At 41.7% G+C, this 24,581-nt stretch overlaps 1 protein-coding gene across 2 annotated transcripts in view; it reads right to left on the bottom strand.

The window, feature by feature from the left end:
* SPATS2 (spermatogenesis associated serine rich 2) overlaps positions 1-24,581 on the bottom strand; it is a 137,318-nt gene that overhangs the window by 44,167 nt on the left and 68,570 nt on the right. For both annotated transcript variants that reach the window (XM_021091602.1, XM_013988258.2), the window contains exon 3: positions 4,613-4,692. In XM_021091602.1, coding sequence (XP_020947261.1) covers positions 4,613-4,692 — 80 coding nt within the window. The remainder of the gene's footprint in view (positions 1-4,612; positions 4,693-24,581) is intronic.

Genomic DNA, 24,581 nt, shown 5'->3' with positions numbered 1-24,581 from the left:
AAATAAACATTCCTATGCTTCCTAGTGCTGAACATTCAGTGCCTGTAACAATGCTTAGGAAATTGTGAAAAAAAAAATTGGGCCTTCTGTGAACAGAGAAAGGCTGTCTCTATTGTATATAAACACTACAGAATTCCTAAATAGTAGGGCATCTATAAATTCATTAGAAATGCCAAACTGGAGCGTTCCCTTGATGACACAGCAGAAACAATTAGGAACCATGAGGTTGCAGGTTTGATCCCTGGCCTCACTCAGTGAGTTAAGGATCCGGTGTTGCCATGAGCTGTGGAGTAAGTCAGCAGCTACAACTCTGATTAGACCCCTAGCCTGGGAACCTCCATATGCTGCAGTGTGGCCCTAAAAAGCAAAAAAAAAAAAAAAAAAAGAAAGAGAAGTGCCAAACTGCCCTTTAGGACAGATATATCAATTCTGTCTCTTATTCCTAAGGTATATCTTTTTCTTTTGTTCTTTTTTCTTTTTACTTTTTAGGGCCACACCCGCAGCATTTGGAGGTTCCCAGGCTAGGGGTCAAATCAGAGCTGTAGCTGCCAGTCTACGTCACAGCCACAGCAAGTCAGGATGCAAGCAGAGTCTGCAACCTACACCACAGTTCAGGGCAACGCCGGATCCTTAACCCACTGAGCGAGACCAGGGATAGAACCCACAACCTCATGGTTCCTAGTCAGATTCGTTTCCGCTGTGCTACAACGGGAACTCCTATTTTATGTCTTTTGAGATTAAAAATATATACTTTACAATAATTGCATATTCTATTTTCATTTTTATATATCAATTTTATATCCAGTTATTTTCATGACTTCATTATAATTTGTTCCTTTCTTGGTTATTCGATGTAGATAATTGCATTACTTACAAATAACTGCAGTATTTTTTTTTCATTTCCAATCCTTAAAATTTTCATTTCTCATCTTATTGAATGCACAATGTGAAATCGGTTATTTCTTCAAGAAGACCAGATTAGTTAGAAACTAAGATCTAAGAGCTAGGTATGTTTATTGCTACTGGAGTGTCATTCTTTCTAAGTCCTTTCAGTGGCTAGAGCTAGGAAATTTTGCTTTTTATAACATAAGTGCATACTGACATCATCAGTTCAAATATAATATTTAAAGGCTTTTTCTTAAGTGGTTTTAAGTATGTATCTCTTTTCCCTAAAACTTTTAGTTCCCCGGATTCTGGTATTTTCTGGCAGCATCTTTTCGGGGGCTCGTCCGGGATCCCATCCAATACATCTGCGCTCACAAGATCTCCAGCAGCAGATTCATGGGATGCCATATCCAGCTCCAGTTTTTGCAGCTGCCCTCTGGAACTGGATGACCTCCTCCTCCTGGTGAAAATATTTCATCACCACAGCCATCATCATGATCTTGATCCTTTAATTCAAACCCTGTATAATTAATTGTATTTCTCATTTCATTGCATCCCAATTAAAAGCTATCAATCTTCAAATGGTGATGGAAGGAGTACCCAATGTAATATATCGAAGTAATATATCGAAGCCTACTCGACCGTCCCACGAGTGGAGACCTAACTGCTTTCTCCTAACAACGCCCCTTTTCAGCAGGAAGCAGTCAGGGCGGTTGTCACCCCCCCACCCCCGTAGTTAGACTCTCCAACTCTAGAGAGGGGATTGAGGCAGAATATTAACTCAGGTAGTCAGTGTAGGAGCACGGGCTTCAGTGCATTCTTTGATATGGCCATTGATTAACACTTGCGGCTTAAGGGCTCCAGGGAGTAACAGCCCCACAGGCTTTGTTTACTATAGGGAGTGCACCTACGCCCAGATGGACATTAATCTCTAATCCCCTGTGACTCAGTTTATGGGACGAAAAGGACAAAGAAACTATGAGACTTACAGGACATTTCCACCCCTAGGAACCTACTGGACAAGGACTGATAGAGGTAACTAAGCAAAACCAATGGGAGAAGACCACGTCTCTCTGGACCCCACGGTGGTACCCCCAGCAACTTCAAGGAATAAAAACCCCTATAGGACAACAGAGAAAGGGGGGGCTCTTCTCTCCCCTCCCAGTAACCTTGGGAGCTATCTGCTTTCCTTTAATAAAAACTTTGCTTGCTTAAAAAAAAAAAAAGTTTTAGTTCCTAAAAACATTAACTTATTTATTGACTTATTTTATTCTGTAATATTCATAATATTACTAACAAAACAATATAATATTACTACTAATGAATAAAATTTGATTTATTTTTAATTCTTAAATATATCCCTCTAAACATGTACAATAAGAATACTGTGTTCGGGGAGTTCCCGTTGTGGCGCAATGGTTAACGAATCTGACTAGGAACCATGAGGTTGCGGGTTCAGTCCTTGGCCTTGCTCAGTGGGTTAAGGATCCGGTGTTGCCGTGACCTGTGGTGTAGGTTGTAGACACGGCTCAGATCCCGGGTTGCTGTGGCTCTGGCGTAGGCCGGTGGCTACAGCTCCGATGCAACCCCTAGCCTGGGAACCTCCATATGCCATGGGAGCAGCCCTAGAAAAGGCGAAAAGACAAAAAAAAAAAAAGAGAGAGAATATTGTGTTCGGGAGTTTCTGTTGTGGAGCAGCAGAAATGAATTCGACTGTATCCACGAGGATGTGGGTTCAATCCCTGGCCTCGCTCAGTGGCTGCGGGATCTGGCGTTGCCATGAGCCATGGTATAGATCGCAGACTTGGCTCGGATCCTGCATTGCTATGGCTGTGATGTAGGCTGGCAGCTATAGCTCCAATTCAACCCCTAACCTGGAAACTACCATATGCCATGGGTACAGCCCCAAAAAGCAAACAAACCAAAAAAAAAAAAAAAAAAAAAAAAAAAAAATTAATACTGTGTTCAAAAGTCAGTGGGAAGATTTATTCTAATTTACTTTTCCCTAAAGGTGAAATATTTTTAGGATCTCAACTTTATATAAGATCTCAGTTCCAATACCTAACCCAGGACAGGTAGATGTAGGGCCTTGTGTAGTAAAACTCATTTGTTACTGAGACTGGCAAAACACATGAGAGCAACCTAGCTCAGGCTTAACCTGGTTTTTAGTTCCTTCTGTATTTTTGGCCCCTAGGGATTTTCCTTACTTCTTGGGTTCAGCTGTGTATATAAAATGATACATGTTATTTTTCATTCTGTATTTCTGGGCATTTTATATTAGGAATGTCTTCAGGGTATCTAGTCACCCATACTGCTTGGAAATGAAGCCCTTTTATAAATGAAGAGAAGTATCTTATTCTAGTAATAAGCAGAGTCCGTATTAGAACCTATCTTTTTTAGTATACTTGCTTTCATATCATTTTGTGCTTTTTACGTTTCAGGCTTAACTGATCAATGATAGTTTAAAACAATACATGCGGGAAGATATATAATCTATAATCCAAAGAGGACTAATTTGTAATATACATTTTTGAGATGAGCAAAAAAAAAAAAAGGAAATGGGCTTAAGGCAAAACTTCCAGATCACAATGTTAAAGGTAAGATTCTGGTCACTTAAACTATGAAAGTAGGAATTCCCATTGTGGTTCAGTGGGTTAATAACAGAGTGTCCATGAGGATGCAAGTTCGATCCCTGGCCTCGCTCAGTGGATTAAGGATCCAACATTGCTGCAAGTTGTGCCATAGGTTGCAGATGCAGCTCAGATCCAGTGTTGCTGTGGCTGTGGCAAAGGTCTCAGCTGTAGCGCCAATTCGATCCCTAGTCCAGGAACTTTCACATGCCACAGGTGCGGCCTTAAAAAAACAAATAAGATAAAATGTGAAAGTATTTATATTATTAAACCAGTAAATACCTACAACCCCATAACCCACAATATACTTTCAAAAATAAGACAGAGAACACACAGAAAGCTTTTAATGTTTTTCTCAAAATATCTCATTAAGGGTTATATTACTAAAAACAATCTGGTTTTCTTCCAAAGGTATGTTACTTAGAAAATCTATTTCTCCTCTTGCTCCAAAGTCTCCTGAACTTAAAAATCTTCTTCAGGGAGTTCCCATTGTAGCTCAGTGGTAATGAACTCGACTAGTATCCATGAGGTTGCGAGTTCAATCCAAGGCCAGGAACTCGCAACCTCATGGATACTAGTCGAGTTCATTACCTTGCTCAGTGGGTTAAGGATCCACCGTTGCCATGAGCTGTGGTGTAGGTTGCAGACTGGGCTCAGATCCTGTGTTGCTGTGCTGTGGTGTAGCTGCAGCTTCAATTCGACCCCTAGTCTGGGAACTTCCCTATGCTGCAGATGTGGCCCTAAGAATAAAAAAAAAAAAATCTTCAAATGAAAAGGAAGATCCTACTCAGATTGTTCCTTAATGAGCTATACACTTAGCCATAAAAATATTATCATATAAATATTAAGATGTCTTCCAGAGAATTTAGAACAAATAATGTATGTGGATATATGCAAAAAAAATTGTGTTTGTACTTCATAGGCTCTGATTCCTCAAAAACTTCATGGTAGCTACTCTCTGATGTCCAGTGGCATTCATACAGTTTTGCTCCTAAATTTTTTACTTTCTTAATGAGTTTGTGTAGCTGCTAATTTTATTAGTGCCTAAATATTGTAACAAGACATTCAAGTTCCCTATCCACAGTAACTAGTCATACCTTCTCTTTCATGTTCTCAAAAGTTCCTCCCTGGGCCAGTACAGTATTGGACTGCAAATCAAAAATGAATCCTGATGAATCTGAAAGAATGAAAAGGAAAAAATATATTTGATATGGTCCAAAACTAACAGGTAATCCATTCCCCCAAATGCAAGGGCCAATACTAGCTTCTTTTCTTCCATAAGCAGTTAATAAGAACTTAGTTGCTCTTTAGCAAATTCTATCACACAGACAACAATTTTTTTTTTTTTTTTTGTCTTTTTGCCTTTTCTTGAGCTGTTCCCGTGGCATATGGAGTTTCCCAGGCTAGGGGTCAAATCGAAGCTGTAGCCACTGGGTTACGCCAAGGCCACAGGAACGTGAGATCCGAGCCACGTCTGAAACCTACACCACAGCTCACGGCAACACCGGATCTTTAACCCACTGAGCAAGGCCAGGGATCGAACCTGCAACCTCATGGTTCCTAGTTGGATTCGTTAACCACTGCGCCACAAAGGGAACTCCTGTAAAATTACATTTTAATAGAAACTGTCACAGCTTGAGAAAAACACTAAATACATCAACTATATTAGACTGTCCAGTAACCGTTAATATCTCTGTTAACTATCTTTTTTTTTGCTTTTTAGGGCCACACCCATGGCTTACAGAGGTTCCCAGGCTAGAGGTCAAATTGGAGCTGTAGCTGCTGGCCTACAGCACAGCCACAGCAATGAGGGATCTGAACCACATCTGCAACTTACGCCACAGCTCATGGCAACTGCCGGATCCTTAACCCACTAATTAATTTAAGAGGTCCTCTAAAAATGTTGCAAATAAACGGCTCAAAGTAAAATTGAACACTAACAAACCTGAAAACGTGAGAATGAGAGCTTCTGTAACATTAATAACAACAGCTCATACACTTTCCATCTTCTAGACCACGCCATACACATCAAGTTCTTAGACTAAGGACTCCTTGAATACACTCGCGTTTATGTTCCTGATATAACGCCTGATGAAGCAATGTCCCTGAGTTTACCTTACCAGCACAAAATGGGAAAACGCAGTTCAGTGTCAGTAATGAGAGAACAGAGTCTGGCTTCCCTGCTCTTACAAAGAAAGGCTCTCTGCAAATTTAATCAGTTTCTTTATCTGTGACTATGTGATCAGCAAACTACTTCAGCTTTAATACTTGACAATTTTGTCTTAGTCTAACAAGACACAATCCTGGAAAATGTTTAGAGTGCTCCTCAAATGCTGATGTCTATACTTATCATCTGGGGAATCGCAGGTTAAAATGTAGGTTCTGATTCAGTAGCCTGAGATTTTTACTCCCAAGTGGTATCAACAGTGCAGATCCAATGCACCATACTTCGGAGTGGCTTAGGGGTTGGAGTTTCAACAAAGCAAGTAAAAGGGGAAATTTTGAGAAAAGGGGTTGCTGTGGTCTGAATGTTTGTGTCCCCTCCCCCCCTTCAAATTCATATTTTGAAACCTAAAGTGATAATATAAGTAGGTGGGGCCTTTGGGAGAGTGAGTCCTCAGGAATGGGATCAGTGCTCTTATAAAAAAGATTCTACAAATCTAGAATAAGGATATAAATGGGCTTGTTTGCAGAACAGAAACAGACTCTTGTCTGTCTTGTAAGTTTGTCTTGAGGACAAACTTATGGTGACCAAAGGGGACATGTCGGCGGGGGGGGGGGGGGAAATGGGCTGGGGGGTTGGGATTGGCATATTCACACTGTGGCATATGGAATGACTGGCCAACGGGGACCTGCTGTATAGCACGGGGAACTTTACCCAATGTCCTGTGATGGTCTGTGTGGGAAAAGAATCTGAAAAAGAATGGATGTGTGCACCTGTGCAGCAGAAATTATCACAACATTGTAAATCAACTATACTCCAATAAAACTAAACTAAACTAAACTAAAATAAAATAAAAAAAGGCTCCACAGAGCCCTTCTCTAGTCCCTGCCACCAGGTGAGGACACAATGAGAAGCTGGCAACCTGGAAGAGGCCCTCACCAGACCAGGGTGGCACTCTGATCTCAGATTTCCAGCCTTCAGAACTGTAAGAAGTAAATTTTTCTTGTTTATAAGCTGCCTAGGCTGTGGTATTTTGTTATGGCACCCTGAACAGAATAAGATAGGGGTATGAAAAATAAGTAATATTCTAGTACACTTTCCAGATATTTTACTATTATTACAGATGTGTTTTAACTAAAGCCTTTTTTACAGCTCAGTCTTTATCCTGTTTTCAAATACCTCGTAGCTGCTGTGGAAGAGTGATAATTTGCGATTAGAATGGGAACAATATTTTGGCGCTACAGTGGAAAAGAGGATGTGAACAGAGCCTATGTCATTCTAAGAGAAACTGCGCTTGCCAATTACCACTGAACCATGAATTCACTTCGATTTGACCTCTGTAATACTGGCAGTTTTGAGATTGCTACCCAAATGAAAAATCAGGTTGCATTTACACAAACTCAGTGTTTAAAGCCTGAGTTTTTTGGATGACTACATAATATGGTTAATTCCCAATTATCTTTATTAATTGGGAAGAGGCACAGTACATACAGACAAAAATCCTACAGAAAATGCTATCCAGCAACTTTCTCAGAACTGCTTTAGGTTATCCTGGTGATATAACGTGACTATTAAAAGTATAGTTGTCCCTTAATATAAAAAAATATATGGGAGTTCACGTCATGGCTCTGGTTAACGAATCTGACTAGGAACCATGAGGTTGCGGGTTCGATCCCTGGCCTCCCTCAGTGAGTTAAGGATCCGGCGTTGCCGTGAGCTGTGGTGTAGGTCGCAGATGCGGCTCGGATCCTATGTTGCTGTGGCTCTGGCATAGGCCGGAGGCTACAGCTCCGATGTGACCCCTAGCCTGGGAACCTCCATATGCCGCAGGAGCGGCCTTAGAGAAGGCAAAAAGACAAAAAACAAAAACAAAAAACATATGACCCAAAGCAATCTACAGATTTAATGAGATCCCTATCAAATTATTCTAAAGCAATCCTGAGGGGAAAAAACAAAGCAGGAGACATAACTCTCCCAGACTTCAGACAGTATTACAAAGCTACAGTAATCAAAACAATGTGGTATTGGTACAAAAACAGACATATGGATCAATGGAACAGAACAGAGAGCCCAGAAATAAACCCAGATGTTTATGGTCAACTAATCTTCCACAAAGGAAGCAAGAATGGAAAATGGGAAAAAGTCTCTTCAGTAACTGATGCTGGCAAAACTGGACAGCTGCATGCAAATCAATGAAACTAAAACACACCCTTACCCCACACACAAAAATAAACTCAGAATAGCTTAAAGACTTAAACAAGAGATATGACACCATAAAACTCCTAGAAGAGAACACAGGCAAAACATTCTCTGACATAAACCATACAAATATTTTCTTAGGTCAGTCTCCCAAGGCAAGAAAAATAACGAAAATCAGCAAATGGGACTTAATCGAACTTACAAGCATTTTCCACAGCAAAGGAAACCATTAAAAAAAACCAAAAAGACAACCTACGGAATGGGGAAAAAATAGTTGCAAATGATGTGACCAACAAGGGCCTAATCTCCAAAATATATAAACAATAGCAAAAAGCAAACCACCCAATCAAAAAATGAGCAAAAGGTCTAAATAGACATTTCTCCAGAGAAGACATATGGATGGCCAGTAGGCACATGAAACGATGCTCAATATCACTAATTATCAGAAAAATGCAAATCAAAACTACAATGAGGTACTATTTATAATGCTATCATTAATGGCTATCATTAGTAAGTCTACAAATAACAAATACTGGAGAGGGTGTGGAGAAAAGGGAACCTTCTACACTGCTTGTAGGAATGTTAAGTTGGTACAACTACTATGGAAAACAGTATGGAGGTACCTCAGAAAACTAAATATGGAACTACCATATGATCCAGCAATCCCACTCCTGGGCATATATCCAGGCAAAATTATAATTCAAAAAAATACAAGCACCCATATGTTCATTGCAGCACTATTCACAGCAGCCAAGACATGGAAACAACCTTAACGTCCATCAGCAGATGAACAGATTAACAAGATTTGGTATATATACACAATGGAATACTACTCAGCCATAAAAAAGGAACGGAATGCTCCCATTTGCAGCAATGTGGATGCAACTAGAGATTCTCATGCTAAGTGAAGTAAGCCATAAAGAGAACAAATACTGTATGATATCACTTATATGTGGAATCTAAAATATGACACAAAGGAACCTATTTACAAAATAGAAACAGACTCATGGACAAGGAAAACAAATTTGTGGGAGTTCCCATTGTGGCACAGCAGGTAAAGAACTTAACAGTGTCCATGAGGATGTGGGTTCAATCCCTGGCCTTGCTCAGCGGATTAAGGATCTGGCATTGCCACAATTTGCAGTGTACAAATGCGCCTAGGATCTGGTGTTGGTGTGGCTGTGTTATAGGCTGCAGACATAGCTCAGATCTGGCTTTGCTGTGGATGTGGCGTAGGCTGGCAGCTGCAGCTCTGATTCAACCCCTAGCCTGGGAACTTCCATATGCCACAGGTGTAGCTGTAAAAAGAAGGAAAAAAGAAAAAACAAACAAAGAAACAAAAAACCAGACTTGTGATTGCCAACAGGGAGAGGAGAGGGAGTGGGATGGACTGGGAGTTTGGGGTTAATGGATGCAGCTTATTACATTTATAATGGGTAGAAAATAAAGTCCTACTGTATAGCACAGGGAACTATATCCAATCTCCTGGAAAAGATCATAATGGAAAAAAATTATATATACATAAAAATTTTACATATATATATATATATGGGGGTGTTGCTGCTGTGGCACAATGAGACTGGCAGCATCTCCACATCACTAGGACACAGGTTTGATCCCCAGCCTGGCACAGTGGGTTAAGGATCTGCCATTGCTGCACATGCAGCATAGGCTGCAACTGTAGCTGGGGTCTGATCCCTGGTCTAGGAACTCCATATGCTGCAGGGTGGCCCAATAAAAGAAAAAAAAAAAAAAAAAAGAATTAAAAAAAAAGGGGGGGAGTTCCCCTTGTGGCTCAGTGGTTACGAACCCGACTAGTATTCATGAGAATGCAGGTTCTATCCCTGACCTCACTCAGTGGGTTAAAGAATCCGGCGTTGACTTGAGCTGTGTAGGCTGCAGACATGGCTCGGATCTGGCATTGCTGTGGCTGTGGCTGCAGATGGTAGCTGTAACTGCAGTGGCTCAGGTCGATGTGGAGGCGCAGGTTTGATCCCTGACCTGGGAACTTCCATATGCTGTGGGTGTGGCCATAAAAATTAAAAGAACGTGTGTGTGTGTGTGTATGACTGAGTCAATGGTGTACAGCAGAAACTGGCACATTGTGAATCAACTATACTTAATTTTTTTTTTTTTTTTTTTTTTTTGTCTTTTGCTTTTGAGGGCCACACTGTAGCAAATGGAGGTTCCCAGGCTAGGAGTGGAATCAGAGCTACAGCTACTGGCCTACACCACAGCCACAGCAACACGGGATCCGAGCTCCATCTGCGACCCACACCACAGCTCATGGCAACACCAAATCCTTTAACCCAGAGAGCGAGACCAGGGATCTAACCCGAAACCTCATGGTTCCTAGTCAGATTCATTTCCGCTGCACCACGACAAGAACTCCTTAATTTTTTTTTTAATGAAAAAAAGCTAAGAAAAAAAGTACAGTTGACCCTTGAACAATATGGCTTTGAACCACCTGGGTCCACTCACACATGGATTTTTTTCAATAGTAAATACTACCATACTATATAATCTGCAACTGCCTGAATACCTGGGTGGACTGTGGATACAGAGGCCCAATTATAAGGATTTTCCACTGCACACAGGGGTCAGCACCCCTAACCCCGTGCTGTTCAAGGGTCAACTGTACTCTCTTCCAATGACATTAATGAACAGTGAGATGCTACAAAGGACATGTCATCCATTAAAGAGTCAAACCACCAATCCCTTTGAGGGAAAAGAGGGGCTACTTAAAGTAATACAGCATTTGGGGTCTATATTTAAATGAACTATTGGTACTACTAGCTTCTTAAAACACCAAATACATTTCTTTTCTTTTTCTTTCTTTTTTTTTTTTTTTCGGTCTTTTTGTCTTTTCTAGGGCCGCTCTCGCAGCCTATGGAGGTTCCCAGGCTAGGGGACGAATCGGAGCTGTAGCTGCCAGCCTACACCAGAGCCAGAGCAACTTGGGATCCGAGCCGCATCTGCAACCTATACCACAGCTCACGGCAATGCCGGATCCCCAACCCACTGAGCAAGGCCAGGGATCGAACCCGCAACCTCATAGTTCTTAGTTGGATTCATTAACCACTAAGTCATGACAGGAACCCCTCATTTTTTTTCCTTTAAAAACACACTTGGGAGTTCCCGTCGTGGCGGCAGTGGTTAATGAATCCGACTAGGAACCATGAGGTTGTGGGTTCGGTCCCTGCTCTTGCTCGGTGGGTTAAGGATCCGGCATTGCCATGAGCTGTGGTGTAGGTTGCAGACATGGCTCGGATCCCGTGTTGCTGTGGCTCCGTCGTAGGCTGGCAGCTACAGCTCCGATTTGACCCCTAGCCTGGGAACCTCCATATGCCATGGGAGCGGCCCAAGAAATAGCAAAAAGACCAAAAAAAAAAAAAAAAAAAAAAAAATTAAATTAAAAAAAATAAAAACACACTTGATGAAATGAAGTGCAAGGAAAACAAAGGGTACTTCTGCAAACACCTTCAGTTATTGCTCCCCCCAAATTAGCATAAGTGTCATTAGGCTTTATTTGGCATACCAGATGGGATAATGATTAAAAATACATAAAGCAGCTATTTCAGTCAGGATCTCAGCAGGAAACCAATGGCACGCTTAGACTGGGAACTCTGAAGGGAGTTTCATAAAGAGACTATTTTCAAAGGTGCTAGCGGGAGCAGGGAAACCACAAGACAGAGCACAGTACTCCTTGGTTAATAATAGCAACGTATATTCTAGCAGAGGTTTTTAAGAAGGGAAAAGAGGGAGCAATTACTGGAACCCAGAGACAGAGGGCTCTTTCATCTTTGTTTCATCCGGTGTGGAGACAACCACAGGACAACAGTCCTTTAGTCATAGGACACAGTAAGCCCACAGTGAGTCCTCAGGGAAAGACTGTGGGAACAGATACTCCACCCAACTCTCCTCCTGCCTCTGGTCTTCTGCCTATGCTGTCCAGTAGCCAAACCCAACCAGAAGCCTGAAGGCGAGAGAGCCATGAGGTCGTCCTTATAGGTCAGCCTCCCAGGACACAAATGTCCCTTCTGTATTTATATTTTAAATCACAAGTTCACCAAAAAGGGAAAGCAATAATTTAACATCTTCATTTGTCCATTCATCAGCTAATATTACCTGTTTTTATTTAAACCAACAACCTGGGAGTTCCCGTTGTGGTGCAAAAGGATCGGTGGTGTCTTGGGAGCGCTGGGATAAAGACTTGATCCCTGGCTTGGAACAGGGGGTTAAGGATCTGGAGTTGCTGCAGCTTGGGCTTAGGTCGCAACTGCAGCTTGGATCTGATCCCTGGCCCAGGGAACTCCATATGCCACAGGGCAGCCAAAAAAGGAATAAAAACCCCAGCAACTCATGCAGATTCAAAACTCTCCTTCAATGAAGTGGAGCTCAAGTGCCTCTCAACACTATAGGGAAAGTCATTTTTAATTCTGGCCAACAATATTTAGTGATTTAACAATTCTCTTATTTTTTTTCATGCAAAGAAAGCCTTAGATTTACTTAATTCACTGGCAGGAAATAAAGCAGGATCTCATCCTTTATATCTACCATACGATAGAAGAGCATGTGCACTCCAACAAAAATAAAATATTAAAGAAAAAAAAAGAAGTTAAATACAATTCTCAGGCAAGATTCATAAAGGCTATGAGGAACCCTTGAAATTGAGCCTTCTTATTATCATTTACTTTATCAGGAACTATCTGATAATTTCTTGGAATTATTTCAAACAGCACACATTTAGGAACATTTTGGGAAAAGTATGTTATTTACAGTATCACTGACATACTTGTAAACACTGCAGGCTTTGTTATTGTTTTCCCTGGCTTTAAAAATCAGGCAAAAGTTTTCTTTTTTAGTCAATGAGGGTGACACAAAAATATCTGAGTCTGATGATCGCATGTATCAAACTCAACCTGAACAATTTTTTTCATTGAAGTATAACTGACACACACACATATAACATGTAGTTTCAGGTGTACAACATAATGATTTGATATGTTGTGAAATGATCACAATAAATCTAGTTAACATCCATCACTGTACAGTTCGAAAAATTTTTTCTTGTGATAAGAACTTTTAAAGATCTACTCTCTTAGCAACTTTCAAATACGCAGTGCAGTATCATTCATGGCAGTCACCATGCTATACATCACATTCCCAGGACCTATTTTATAACTGGAAGTTTATACCACTTGATCCCCTTTACCGATTTGGCCCTCCCCGCATCCCCTGCCTCTGGTAACCACCAATCTGTCCTCTGTATTTATAAGCGCTCTCTCTCTCTTTTTAAATTCCCGCATATAAACGCAATCACATGGTTTGTCTTTCTCTGACTTCTTTCACTTAGCATAATGTCATCAAGGTCCATCCATGTTATCACAAACAGCAAGATTTCCTTTTTATGGTTGAATACTATTCCATTGTATACACACACCACAGTTTCTTTATCCATTCTTCCATTGATAGGCAGGTTGTTTTCATATCTTGGCCACTGTAAATCATGCTGCAATGAACATGAGGGTGTATTTATCTTTTCAAGGTGATGTTTTTGCTTTCTTCAGATAAATATCCAAAAGTGGAATTGCTGGATCATACAGTAGTTCTATATTTAATTGGGGGGGGGGCCCTGCACCTACAGCATGCAGAAGTTCCCAGGCCAGGGATCAGATCCGTGCCACAGCAGTGACAGTGCTGGATTTCTAACCCACTGAGCCACCACATAACTCCTATTTTTAATATTTTGAAGAATCTCCATATTGTTTTCCGTGGTGGCTGCACCAATTTACATTCCCACCAATACACAGGGTTCCCTCTTCTCCACATCCTGGCCAACACTTGTTATTGCTTGTCTTTTTGATAATAACTATTCTAACAGGTATGAGGCGATACTATGTGATGGTTTTGATTTGCACTTTGCTGATGATTTTAGGGATGTGAAACGACATCTCACATGCCTGCTGGGCATCTGTCTGCTATGTCTTCATTGTAACTGAACACATATCTCAACAAACTGTGAAACATAGTCTACTTCTGTTTTTAATTTATAATTTAACCTAAAGATCATAATTTAGTTGGCCAAAAGTTTTGGTTACAGTCACAACTCTCAGGATGGTCATTATAAAAAAAGAAAGACAGAAAACAAGGATTGGTGAGGATGTGAAGAAATCGGAGCCCTCACACACTGCTGGTGGGAATGTAAAACGGCAGACAGCGGCTGTGGAAAGCTACACGGCGGTTCCTTCAATTATTAAACATAGAACTATCATATGATACAGCAATTCCATGGCTGGGTATACACATAAAAGAACTGAAAGCAGCAACTCCAACAGATATCTGTATACCCATGTTCACACCAGCATTACTCACAAGAGACAAAAGGTGAAAGAAACAAAAAGTCCATTATAGATGAATGGATAAAGAAAGTGTGGTGTATATATACACACAATGGAATATTACTCAGCATTAAAAAGGAAGAATAAATAAAAATTTTTAAAAATAAAAAGGGGGAGTTCCCGTTGTGGCGCAGTGGTTAACGAATCCAACTGGGAACCATGAGGTTGCAGGTTCGATCCCTGGCCTTGCTCAGTGGGTTAAGGATCCAGCGTGGCCATGAGCTGTGGTGTAGGTTGCAGACACGACTTGGATCCCGTGTTGCTGTGCCTCTGGCATAGGCCGGCGGCTACAGCTCCGGTGCGACCCCTAGCCTGGGAACCTTCATAGGCCACGGGAGGTGGCCCTAGAAAAGGCAAAAAGACAAAAATAAAAAAATTAAAAACAAATAAAATAAAAAGGAAGGAAATTCTGACTCAAGCTCCAACACAGATGAACCTTGAAGATACCATGCTAAGTGAATTAAGCCAGTTACAAAAGGACTAATACTATATGATTCCATTGACACAAGGTACCCAGAGTAGACCAAGAAGGTAGGGAGTTCCTGTTGTGGCTCAGTGGGTTAAGAACCCAACTAGTATCCATGAGGATGTGGGTTCAATCCCTGGCCTCACTCAGAGGGATAAGGATCCCACCATTGCCACAAGCTTCAGTATAGATCACAGATGCTGCTGGGATCCTGTGTTGCTGTGGCTGTGGTATAGGCCAGCAGCTGCAGCTCCGATTCCACCCCTAGGATGGGAACTTCCATATGCCGCAGGTGTGGCCCTACAAAGGGGAAAAAACAAAAAGAAAAAGAAAGAAAGTAGGAGTTGCCATTGTGACACAGTGGGTTAAGGATCCAGTGTTGCTATAGCCATTGCAGCTGCAGCTCACATTTGACCCCTGGCCCAGGAACTTCCATATGCCAAGGGTTTGACCAAAAAAAAAAAAAAAAAAGGTAGAATGGTGGTTGCCATGGGCTGGGGCAGGGGGGAGAAAAGGGAAAGCAAGTTATTAATAGACATAGTTTCAGTTTTGCAAGCTGAAAAACCTGTGCAGATGGATAGTGGTGATGGCTGCACAGCAATGTGAAAATATGCCACTGAACTATACACTTAAAAATAGTTAAAATGGAGTTCCTTTCATGGTGCAGTGGTTAACGAATCCAACTGGAACCATGAGGTTGCGGGTTCAGTCCCTGCCCTTGCTCAGTGGGTTGACGATCTGGCGTTGCCGTGAGCTGTGGTGTAGGTCACAGACACGGCTCGGATTCTGCATTGCTGTGGCTCTGGCGTAGGCCGGTGGGTACAGCTCTGATTGGACCCCTAGCCTGGGAACCTCCATATGACGCGAGAGCGGCCCAAGAAATAGCAAAAAAAAAAAAAAAAAGTTAAAATGGGGAGTTCCTGTTGTGGCACAGCAGAAATGAATCCAACTAGTAATTCTGAGGTTGTGGGTTTGATCCCTGGCCTCACTCAGTAGGTTAGGGATCCGGTGTTGCCATGAACTGTGGTGTAGGTCGCAGATGCAGCTCGGATCCTGCGTTGCTGTGGCTGTGGTGTAGGCCAGCAGCTGTAGCTCCGATTCAACCCCTGGTCTGGGAACTTCCATATGCGGAGGGTGCAGCCCTAAAAAAGAAAAAAAAAAAGTTAAAATGGTAAGTTCCCATGTGATGCAGCAACTTAAAGATCCAGCGTTGCTGCAGCTGTGGCACAGGCCACAAATGTGGTACGGGTTCGATCCCTGGCCTGGGAACTTCCGCATGCCACAGGTGCAGCCAAAAGAAAGGTTAAAAAGGTAAATTTTAGGTGTGTAAATTTTACCACGATTAAAAAAATTTTCAAGTTCTAATTATAAAGAATGTTAATGAAGGGAAAATAGCTTTTTTTTCTAATGAAAAATTTTAAATGTAAGGATCCCTTACTAAGATTCCAAATTAATTCCTACAATAAATATTTGGGAAGCACATACCATGAGCCAAGCTAGGCATTGAAGATACACTGGTTAACAAGACCTCTATGGATCCTGCTCTGTGTTTTACAGCCTAGTACAAGAGACCAATAAAAATTAATTATCTATATAATGATAACAACTATACATTAGCTTATTAAATTGCACAGTGCTAAATACATATACTAGACACCCACAACACTATTATGTGTTGTAGATTCTTAAAGCTCTACTACTTAGCCTCCTACCCAAAAAGGTTTATTAGCAGAGCTAATGTTATGAAGACACAGTAAGGCTCTTTGAAAATACTGAAGTGAATTCAATCTGATTATCAATGAGAAGACGGTTTCCAAGATACCTCATAGAGGGGACAGGCTTATTTCACTTAGCGTAATATCTTCAAGGTACATACATGCTGCAGCATGTACTAATTATACTTTTAATTTAATAGTGTCCTTGAAGATTATACTTTTTTTTTTTTTTTTTTTTTTTTTTTTTTGCTATTTAGGGCCTTGCCTGTGACATATGGAAGTTCCTAGGCTAGGGGCTGAATCAGAGTTGCAACTGCTGGCCTACACCACAGCCACAGCCACAGCAACGAGAGATCCAAGCCATGTCTGCGACCTATACTGTAGCTCATGGCAACAGCGGATCCTTAACCCACTGAGCAAGGCCAGGCATCGAACCTGCATCTTCACAGATACTAGTTGGCAACATACTGAACCACAACAGGAACTCCCTATAACATCTATTCTTGATCTGCAAAATTCTACTATTAATTGGCAGCTTTACCCCCTTCCTTGACAAAGCAAGAAAGCTTATACCCCTCCAGACTTACAGGCCACTGATGCTATGTATATTAGTCTTTATATATTTAAAATTTTTTAAAATATATATTATTTTATACAATCAATACTCATTCAGATTTTGCCCAAAACTTGTGGATTTCATTGCTGTTCATGCTGTCTGGCACCTCCAGCCTTCCAACTGGGTCATGTTTCTTCTGTATTTAGAATACCTCTGATGGTGATGGTTTTTGTTATGGTTTATTTTTGGGGTTTTGTTGTTTAAACCATTTGTTTCCTCTTTATTCCAAAAGCGTATTTCACTGTAAATGACGTGTACTGAATGTGCAGACTGGCAGCTATTTTTATTCAGTCTTTTAAAGATATCATTCCACTGTCTTCTGGCTTCTATTGTTTCTGTTGAGAAGTTTCCTCAAGTGGTCCTTTCAAGATTTTATTTCCCCCCTTCTGGCTGTTTTTAAGATTTTCTGTTTTAACTTCCTAGAAATTTTACTATGATGTTCCTAAGGTTAAATTTCCTTATATTTACTCTGCTTGTGATTTGTAGCACCTCTTGAATCTGCAGCTTGATGGTTTTCATCAAATTGAGAAAGTTAGCAACGTCTTCTCCTCATTCTTCCTTGTTCTCTTTCTCCTAGGGCTCCCATTATGTACAGGACAGAGCTACCTCTGTAGACTCTGTCTTTTAACCTCCTCTTCAGTACTTCCCTCATCTTCTGAATTTCCATGCATCATTCTAGTTTCTTCTAACTTAGACTGCAGTTCATCTGAACTCTTTTCAGATGTTATGACTCTGGTTTTAAAAGCATACAATGAGTTCTTAGTTTCAATTACTGTATTTTTCAGCTCTAAAAAAAGCAATAAAAAGCAATAAAAAGTAGTTTTCGGAGTTCCTGTCGTGGCGCAGTGGTTAACGAATCCAACTAGGAGCCATGAGGTTGCGGGTTCGGTCCCTGCCCTTGCTCAGTGGGTTAACGATCCGGCGTTGCTGTGAGCTGTGGTGTAGGTTGCAGATGCGGCTCGGATCCCGCGTTGCTGTGGCTCTGGCGTAGGCCGGTGGCTACAGCTCCGATTCAACCCCTAGCCTGGGAACCTCCATATGCCGTGGGAGCGGCCCAAGAAATAGCAAAAAGACCAAAAAAAAAAAAAAGAAAGTAGTTTTCCTGGAGTTCCCTAGTGGCTAAGTGGGTTACGGGTCTGGTGTCATCACTGCTGTGGCTGGGGTTTGATCCCTGGCCATGGAACTTCTGCAGGCCACAGGTGTGGCCAAAACAAACAAGGAAATTTTTTTTCCAGTTTTCTGTTAAATTTCTCCAAGTTGTCTTCACGTCCTTAAACCTTTTAAGAATAGTTACTTTAAGTTTGTTTCTGATAAGGCCAATATTTGGGTCTCCTGTGTACCATTTCTATTTCTATTGTTTCTCATCCACATTGTTATAGTTTCATTGCCTCTTGTTTCTAATTATTTTTTAATGTACTAAATACTCTATTTTTATTTTTTGGTTTTTGCTATTTCTTTGGGCCGCTCCCTCGGCATATGGAGGTTCCCAGGCTAGGGGTCGAATCAGAGCTGTAGCCACCGGCCTACGCCAGAGCCACAGCAACGCGGGATCCGAGCCGCATCTGCAACCTACACCACAGCTCATGGCAACACCGGATTGTTAACCTGCTGAGCAAGGGCAGGGACCGAACCCGCAACCTCATGGTTCCTAGTCGGATTCGTTAACCACTGCGCCACGACGGGAACTCCAATACTCTATTTTAAAAATCTAAGGTGAAAGTAATTTGCGCGGTTACCTTCTTCCAGAGCGGTTTGTCCACTTGTACCAGGGCACCTACAAAACTGCAAATCAGGTGCAGGTATCAAAATTTGAAGTTAAGCTGCAATTCCTCCAAAGGCCAGTCTATTTCCACTCATCTTTACAACCAGGATTTGGCCTCCTGGGGTCCTATCCCAGAGCAAGAGAGGACCACAAGGACTCCCTCACAGCTCGGTCGGCCTTCCACATCAATCAGTCGCTGTCCTCTTGGTTCCAGGATTTGTTAGCATTCGACTTCTCTGCTGCTAAATCCTCTTTGTTTCACCCAGGTGACTGCCAATCTACGTTATTCTCCCTTCACAATGTTTCCCCTCCTGTCTTTGGCCGAGTGGATTCTTACATACATCAAGCAAATCCTTCTGAACTAACTTTGAAAATAATATACTAGAAAAACTTGAGGGGAAATTTTTTTGAGGTAAGTACATAAATGAGCATTATGTGAAAAAACTTGGTTCTAAAAACAAATTTTTTTTTTTTAAGGGCCACATCCATAGCATGTGGAAGTTCCTGGCCAGGGGTCAAACAGGAGCTGCAGCGGCTGGCCTACACCACAGCCACAGCAATGTCAGATCCAGGCTGCATCTGCAACCTATACCACAGCTCACGGCAACACCAAATCCTTAATCCACCGAGCAGAGCCAGGGATCGGACCTGCATCCTCATGGATACTAGCTGGATTTGCTACCTACTGAGCCACAACGGGAACTCCATAATCTATTTTTTAAATTACCCATGCTGGAAATCTATACCACATTTATTTCCTCACTATTATATTAGATATTTTATTAAAAGGAATGCAAAAAGAGAGAAATATGTGGCCACTTATTTCCAGATATCTTTGGTGGAATATTCAGATATAGCCTAAAATAAATTTTCCTCTTAATTGAATTTCTAAGGGATAAGGGCATTATCTTGGTATTAAGAGTAGGTAAATGACTTTTCAACAAAAAGAATTGTGGCAGTGAACAATGGATTGAAAAGCCCAAAGACTTGCTCTAGTTCTGTATCAGTTTTCTAAGGCTGCTATAACAAATTGCCACAAATTTTGTAGCTTCAAACAATGAGGAGTTCCCATCGTGGCTCAGTGGTTGATGAATCCGACTAGGAACCATGAGGTTGCAGGTTCGATCCCTGGCCTCACTCGATCCCTGGCCTCGCTCAGTGGGTTAAAGATCCAGCGTTGCTGTGGGCTGTGGTGTGGGTCGCAGATGAGGCTCAGATCCCGAGTTGCTGTGGCTCTGGTGTAGGGTGGTGGCTGCAACTCTGATTAGACCCCTAACCTGGGACCCTCCATATGCCAAGGGAGTGGTCCTAGAAAATGTAAAAAGCAAAAAAAAAAAAAAAAACACAAAAAACCCACAAAAAACAATGAAAATTTATTCTCTCACAGTTCTGAAGCCCAAAAGTTCAAAATCAGCTTCACACTGAGGTACTGCCAAGACCATAATCCCTCTGGAGGCTCTTGAGGAGACTCTGTCCTGGCATCTTCCAGCTCCTGGTGGGTGTGGGCATTCCTTGGCTTGTGGTCTATCACTCCAATCTCTGCCCTCATAGGCATAATGCCTTCCCTTCTTCTATCTGAAATCTCCTGCCTCCCTCATACAAGGATACTTATGATTGCATTTAGGGCTCATCTGGATGATCCAGGATAATCTCCCCATCTCAAGATCCTTAATCACATCTGCAAGGTCTTTGCTAAACAAGTTAACACTCACAGGTTCCAGGGATTAGGATTGGATATCTGGGAGGCATTATTCAGCCTGCCATAGGTTCCTGGCTCTGGAGTTAATAAAAATTATGAATTAAAATACTAATTCACTTCTAGACAGTCTACAGTGCACCAAGGTCCTGAACCAGGTGCTGGGAAGACAAACAAGAATAAAATCAGTTACTATCCTAAAAGGCTCAGAGTCTAAAAGGAGAAGAGAAGCATACAGTGAATAGTTACAGGTATTATCACTGATATCTGCAGCAGATGATGCAGGAGGCACAAAGAATACAGAGGACAGTTCTGAGAGTTATTAAGGTTTCTTCAAGTTTAAAAATTATATGGCTAGGAGTTCCCATCATGGCTCAGCAGTAATGAAGTTGACTAGAATCCATAAGGACACAGGTTCGATCCCTAGCCTCGCTCAGTGGGTTAAGGATCCAGTGTTGCCGTGAGCTACAGTGTAGGTCACAGACGTGGCTTGGATTTGGTGTTGCTGTGGCTGTGATGTAGGCTGGCAGCTACAGCTCCAATTTGACCCCTGGCCTGGAACTTCCAGATGCTGTGGGTGTGGCCCTAAAAAGACAAAAAAAAAAAAAAAAAAAAGTACTTATAGGCGTTCCTACTGTGGCTCAGCAGGTTAAGAACCTGACTCGTATCCATGATGATGTGGGTTAGATCCCTGGCCTCAGTCAGTGGGTTAAGGACCCTGCGTCGCTACAAGCTGTGGCGTAGATAGCATGTGTGGATCTGATCCCACGTTGCTGTGGCTGTGGTGTAGCTGAAGCTCTGATTTAACCCCTAGCCTGGGAATTTCCATATGCTGCCGGTGTGGCCCTAAAAAGAAAAAAAAAAATTGCTTATAGATCTAGTCTTTAAAAAGAAATCCTCAAAAAAAAAAAAAAAAGAATCCCTCATATCCATTAGGGTAGTTATTATAAAAAACAAACAAGTGTTCTCTAGTTGCATAGCAGGTTAAGGATCCGGTGTTGTCATTGCAGCAGCTTACGTTGCTGCTGTGGCATGGGTTCGATCCCTGGCCTGGAACTCCCACATGGCACGGCCAAAAAAAACCTCCCCAAAACAAAAAACCACAAACACAAAATAACAAGTGTTGGTGAGAACAGGGATAAGTTTCAACTCTTGTACAGTCTGTAGGAATATAAAAATGGTGCAGCTGCCACAGAAAATAAAACGACAGTTCCTCAAAAAATTAAACAGAATGTCCATATAATGCAGCAATTCCACTTCTAAGTTTATATCCCAAAAAACTGAAAACAGGGATTTCAACAGATACTTGTACATCTGTGTTCATTAGTGGATTATTTACAACAGTCAAAAGGTGAAAACAATCCAAGTGCCCATCCATGGATGAATAGATAAAATGTGGTATATACGTGTGTGTGTGTGTGTGTGTGTGTGTGTGCGCGCGTGCGCACACATATATGTGTCCTCATGGATGCTAGTCAGGTTCATTAATGGCTAAGCCTCGATGGGAACTCCTGGATACAGAATTTCAGTTTTACAAGATGAAAAGAGTTGAGGGGAGGAGGGGAAAGAAAGAAACATATAGGTAGCTCTATATAAGATAAAAAGTACCAAAGGATGGAGTTCCCATCGTGGTGCAGTGGTTAACGAATCTGACTAGGAACCATGAGGGTGCAGGTTCGATCCCTGGCCTTGCTCAGTGGGTTAAGGATCCCGTGTTGCCGTGAGTTGTGATGTAGGTTGCAGATATGGCTCGGATCCCACGTTGCTGGGGCTGTGACATAGGCCAGCGGCTACAGCTCCAATTCAACCCCTAGCCTGGGAACCTCCATATGCTGCAGAAGTGGCCCAAGAAACTGCAAAAAAGACCAAAAAAAAAAAAGTACCAAAAGAAGCATATAGGTGGCTCTATATAAGATAAAAAGTACCATGATAGCACGGTACCACAGGACAAACAAATGGTCATGCATGATCAACTATGAAATTCAAGTCAGCTATTTTAAGTGCTTCAGAGGTTTAAATATCAAATGTGGAGCTGTCTTATAGCTGAACAGTCTTACAAGGGGAAAAGAGGAAGAGAGAGAACTAAATTTAAATGCACGATGAAGTCAACCAAAAAAGTACGCTACTTATGAATTTGCTTTTATCACTGTAACATGATAAATATAGTTAGACACTGAGAGGCAAACACAGTTTTTATGTCTAGAACAATATTAGCAAACCTGACTGTTAAAAAGAGTCAAGTGTACCACCCCCAGAGAGTGATTCAATTTTTCTTTTTAAAGTTCCAGGATGATTCTGACACACAGTTAAGTTTGGGAGAAAAAAATTACCTGACAAAATCAGGACTCCTAAAATATAAAAAAATTTACAATGTTTGGTCTCATCCCTCTCTAGTCTCTAAAGGCTTTTTAGGGAGAGAATTAGGAATAATATAAGATGCATTAATAATCTGTGGGAATCATAACTAAGCCTACATTCCCAACTGTGGGTTTCCAACCCTAGAGGCTTTCTATCAGCCAGTGCTGGATTCAGAGATCAGTCAGGAAAAGGTAAAAAAGTTATGTATATCTATCCTGCTATGAATTCACACTGGAAACCTAAGGTTCTCAAATATCTGCCTTGGGTTCTACTCACAGGTTCTTTTGTTTTCATGATCTTCAACCTTTGATGCCCTATAAACAGTACACATAAACCAAGGGTATAAGGCCCACAGGAAATTTCTGATAGAAACATTTTTTCCTAGTAAGCCACTTGAACCAGTAGGCCACTTAAGGTCTCAAAAGCAACTGATGGAGTTCCCATTGTGGCCCAGTGGAAAAGAATCTGAATAGGAACCATGAGGTTGCGGGTTAGATCCCTGCCCTCGCTCAGTGGGTTAAGGATCTGGCGCTGCTGTGAGCTGTGGTGTAGGTCACAAACATGGTGGGGATCCTGCCTTGCTGTGGTTGTGGTGTAGGCTGGCAGCTATAGCTCCGATTCGACCTCTAGCCTAGGAACCTCCACAGGCTGCAGGTGTGGCTCTAAAAAGCAAAAAAAAAAAAAAAAAAGAGCAACTGACAGTTGCCACTGTGTAACTCAGTGCTGTTCAAACAATCTATGATAAATAAAGAACTAGTTGTTTTTTGTTTCAATTTGTAATCCTTTCAAGACCAATACTGTTATAAAATACAACAGGCTTGAGAGCTAGGATGGCATAAAGAGGTTGGCAAGTCCTCTCCTTAAAACTCAAGTATTGAGAATTCCCGTTGTAGCTCAGCAGTAACGAACCCAACTAGTATCCATGAGGATGGGGGTTTGATCCCTGGCTGTGCTCAGTGGGTTAAGAATCCCTCATTGCTGTGAGTTGTGGTGGAGGTCACAGACGCAGCTCGGATCTGGTGTTGCTGTGGCTATTTACGCCAGCAACTGCAGCTCTGATTCAACCCTAGCCTGAGTACTTCCATATGCTGCAGGTGTGGCCCCAAAAAAAGAAAAAGAAAATATTGAGTTCCTGTGTCTTAGTGGTTTAAGGATCCAGCATTGTCACTGCAGCAGCTTGGGTCACTGCTATGGTGCAAGTTCAATTCCTGGCCCAGGAACTTTTGCATGCTGCAGGTATGGCCAAAAAAAAAAAAAAACCCCTCAAGTTTTAAACTGAACATAATTTCCAGAAACAACTATTTCAGGGCTATAGGAATCAACCAAAGACACATAACAAATTACTGAGTCTTTTAGAGCCTCACGTCAGAACAGTGGAGTCTGTACCGTTTTTGCCTAGCACTGCTTCCAATCCCCTATTTCCAGCTTCCTAGGGAAAAACAGCTTATCAGGGCAGGGCTAGCCATAAAAATCAGCAGCTTTACTGCCAAAGAAAGCTAACATGATCTGGGGAGGAGGGCCAAAACCTCACAGCTCTGTCAGTTAAAGTGCAGAACTCAGGAGGAAATGAATGGAAAAACTTGCTGCTTTGCTAGCCTGAAACTGAAGTCTTGGCTGATTGAGCGGTAAACAAATAGGAAATTTAACAGGGGAATCCTGAAAATGAAAGAGTCATAGAAGAGCTAGGTA

This window comes from Sus scrofa, chromosome 5, assembly GCF_000003025.6.
Source record: "Sus scrofa isolate TJ Tabasco breed Duroc chromosome 5, Sscrofa11.1, whole genome shotgun sequence".
NCBI classification, from domain to species: Eukaryota; Metazoa; Chordata; class Mammalia; order Artiodactyla; family Suidae; genus Sus; species Sus scrofa.
The sequence above is the reverse complement of the archived record's forward strand: the minus strand, read 5'-3'. Positions and strand labels throughout refer to the sequence as shown.